The sequence below is a fragment of the Eimeria acervulina genome, genomic scaffold (assembly GCF_000499425.1).
Source record: "Eimeria acervulina Houghton genomic scaffold, Eah_scaff2179, whole genome shotgun sequence".
NCBI lineage: Eukaryota > Apicomplexa > Conoidasida > Eucoccidiorida > Eimeriidae > Eimeria > Eimeria acervulina.
Window position 1 is genome coordinate 1 of NW_013548591.1, and position 3,386 is coordinate 3,386.

General features: G+C 51.1%; 1 protein-coding gene across 1 annotated transcript; it reads left to right on the plus strand.

The window, feature by feature from the left end:
• Positions 1-151: 151 nt before the first annotated feature.
• EAH_00065400 (hypothetical protein) lies at positions 152-1,565 on the plus strand (the record flags this gene model as incomplete). The annotated part of the gene is made up of 7 exons (XM_013392851.1): positions 152-242; positions 387-428; positions 653-694; positions 838-879; positions 1,002-1,143; positions 1,365-1,412; positions 1,553-1,565. 7 exons carry the CDS (start codon positions 152-154, stop codon positions 1,563-1,565), a joined length of 420 nt encoding a protein of 139 aa, XP_013248305.1.
• Between the last annotated feature and the right edge of the window lie 1,821 nt (positions 1,566-3,386).

Sequence of the window (3,386 nt, forward strand, 5' to 3'; positions counted from 1 at the left end):
GTGGTTGAGCAGGCATTTAGTGGCGGTTTTGAGGACGCGATGCGCTGGTGCGCTTGCGCGTTAATGGAGGCTGGATAGTGTGTGCTGGTTCATGCTAGGCTGTGTAGCGTGCGGCGTATATTGCCACGCAGCAAGTGAGCATAAATGCAAGATGAGGCGCATATGCGTGTTAAACGCTACATTGGATTTGGCAGCGGGAGGGTTAAGCATTGGGAGCGGGGATGGGGGAAAGCTAAATGGGGGTAATATAGTGTGTAAAGAGCCAGAGAGAAGCGGTGGGTTGTTGAGTATGGGTTGTGATTAGGATGGAGGTGAAGTGGTATGTTGGGAGTTGGTTAGGAGGATTTGAGTGGGCGATATTTGTTGGAGTGGGTGCCTTTGCATAGGGCAAGACGGGCATGTAATATTGCGGGAAGGTCAGGGGTTGTGTAGGTGGAGCAGTGTGTCATTTTGTGGTTGAGCAGATTTTTAGTGGTGGGCTTGAGGAAGCGATGCGCTGGTATGCGTGCGCGTTGATGGAGGCTGTATACTGTTAGGTGGTTCATGTTCGGCTGTGTAGCGTTCAGAGTATATTGCAACGCAGCTGGTGCGGATAAATACAAAATTAGGCTTAGCTGCGTGTTGAAAACTGCATTGGATGTGGCTGCTGCAGGGCTGTGCATTGCATGGGGGGGTGGGGGGAATCTACGTGGGGGTAAGACAGTGTAAAGTGTGTGACACGAAGCGGCGGGTTGTTGCGTTTGAGTTGTCTTTAGGAAGAAGCCGATGTGGCATGTTGGCAGTTGGTTAGGAGGATTTGAGTGGGCGATATTTGTTGGAGTGGATGCCTTTGCATAGGGCAAGACGGGCAGGTAATGTTGGAGGAAGATCAGGGGTTGTGTAGGTGGAGCAGTGTGTCATTTTGTGGTTGAGCAGGTATTTAGTGGTGCGTTTGAGGAAGCGACGCGCTGGTGTGCGTGCGCGTTAATGGAGGCTGGATATTGTTTGCTGCTGCGTGCTAGGCTGTGTGACGTTCAGCGTATATTGCCACGCAGCAAGTGCGCCGAATTTCAGGATCAGGCTTAGCTGTGTGTGGAACACTGCGTTGAATTTGGCAGCTGCAGCGCTGTGCACTGAGGGGGGGGTGGCGGAAAGTAAATGCGGGTAATATAGTGTAGAGTGCGTGACAAGAAACGGCGGATTTTTGTGTATGCGTTGTGTTTAGGAAGAAACCGAAGTGGTATGTTGGGAGTTGGTTAGGAGAATTTGACTGGCCGATGTTTGGTGGTGTGGATGCCTTTGCATAGGGCAAGACGGGCAGGTAATGTTGGAGAAAGGTCAGGGGTTGTGCATGTGGAGCAGTGTGTCATTTTGTGGTTGAGCAGGTATATAGTGGTGCGTTTGAGGACGCGATGCGCTGGTGTGGGTCCGCGGTAATGGGGGCTGGATACTGTTTGCTGGTTCATGCTAGGCTGTGTAGCATTCAGCGTATATTTCCACTCAGCTGGTGCGGATAAATGCAAGACCCAGCTAACCGGCGTGTTGATCACTGCGTTGGATGTGGCTGCTGCAGAGCTGTGCATTGAGTGCGGGGTGGGGGGGAGCTACATAGGGGCAATATATTGTAACGGGTGTGACAGGAAGCGGTGGAATTTAGTTTATGGGTAGTGTTTCGGAATTAGCCGAAGTGGAATGTCGTGAATTGGTAAGGAGGATTTGTGTGGGCGATAGTTGTTCGAGTGGATGCGCTTGCATAGCGCAAGACGGGCAGGTAATGTTGGAGAAAGGCCAGGGGTTGCGTAGGTGGAGCGTTGTGTCATTTGGTGGTTGAGCACGTATTTAGTGGTGCGTTTGAGGACGCGATGCGTTGGTGTGCGTGCGCTGTGATGGAGGCTGGAATACTGCTTACTGGTTCATGCTAGGCTGTGTAGCGTTCAGCGTATATTACCACGCAGCAAGTGCGCATATATGCAAGATCAGGCTTAGCTGTGTGTTGAAGACTGTATTGGATTTGGCAGCTGCAGCTTTGTGCATTGCGCGGGGGATGGGGGGAAGCTAAATGGGGGTAATATAGTGTAACGTGTGTGACAAGAAGCGGCGGGTTTTATAGGCGTTGTGATTAGGAAGGAGAAGAAGTGGTATTGGGAGTTGGTTAGGAGGATTTGAGGGGCCGATATTTGTTGGAGTGGATGCTGAGCATACGGCATGACGAGCAAGTAATGTTGGAGGAGGGTCAGGGGTTGTGAAGGTGAACCAGTGTGTCATTTTGTGGTTGAGCAGATATTTAGTGGTGCGTTCCAGGAAGCGACGCGCTGGTGCGCGTGCGTGGTGATGGAGGCTGGATAATGTTTGGTGGTTCATGCTAGGCTGTGTAGCATTCAGGGTACATTGCCACGCAGCAAGTGCGTATAAATGCAAGATCAAGCTTAACTGTGTGTTAAACACTGCATTGGATTTGGCAGCTGCTGCGTTGTGGATTGCATGGGGGATGGGGGGAAGCTGAATGTGGGCAACATAGTCTAAAATGTGTGACAAGGAGCGGGGGGTTTTTGAGTATGGGTTGTGATTAGGAAGTAGGTGAAGTGGTATGTTGGGAGTTGGTTAGGAGGATTTAAGTGGCCGATATTTGTTGGAGTGGACGGCTGTGCATAGGTCAAGACGGGCAGTTAATGTTGGAGGAAGGTCAGGGGTTGTGTAGGTGGAGCAGTGCGTCATTTTGTGGTTGAGCAGGTATTTAGTGGTGGGTTTGAGGAAGCGATGACGACGTGTGCTTGCGCGTTGATGCAGGCTGGATACTGTTTGGTGGTTCATGCTAGGCTGTGTAGCGTTCAGCGTATATTGCCACGCAGCAAGTGCGCACAAATGCAAGATCAGGCTCGTAGGTGATTTAGCTCTGCATTTGATTTGGCACCTGGAGAGCTGTGCATTGAGTGGAGTGTAGGGGAAGCGAAATGGGGGTAATATAGTCTAACGTGTGTGAAAAGAAGCGGCGGAATTTTGAGTACGGGTTGTGTTTATGAGGGATCCGAAGTGCTATGTTGAGGGTTGGTTAGGAGGATTTGAGTGGCGGATATTTGTTGGAGTGGATGCCTTTGCATAGGGCAAGACGGGCAGCAAATGTTGGAGGAAGGTCAGGGGTTGTGCATGTGGAGCAGTGTGTCATTTTGTGGTTGAGCAGGTATTTAGTGGTACGTTTGAGGAAGCTACGCGCTGGTGTGCGTGTGCGTTGATGGAGGCTGAATACTGTTTGCTGGTTCATGTTAGGCTGTGTAGCGCTCCGCGTATATTGCCACTCAGCAAGTGCGCATAAATGCAAGGTCCAGCTTAGCTGCGCGTTAAACACTGCGTCGAATTTGGCAGCTACAGAGTTGTGCACTGAGTGGGGGATGGGGGTAAGCTAAATGCGG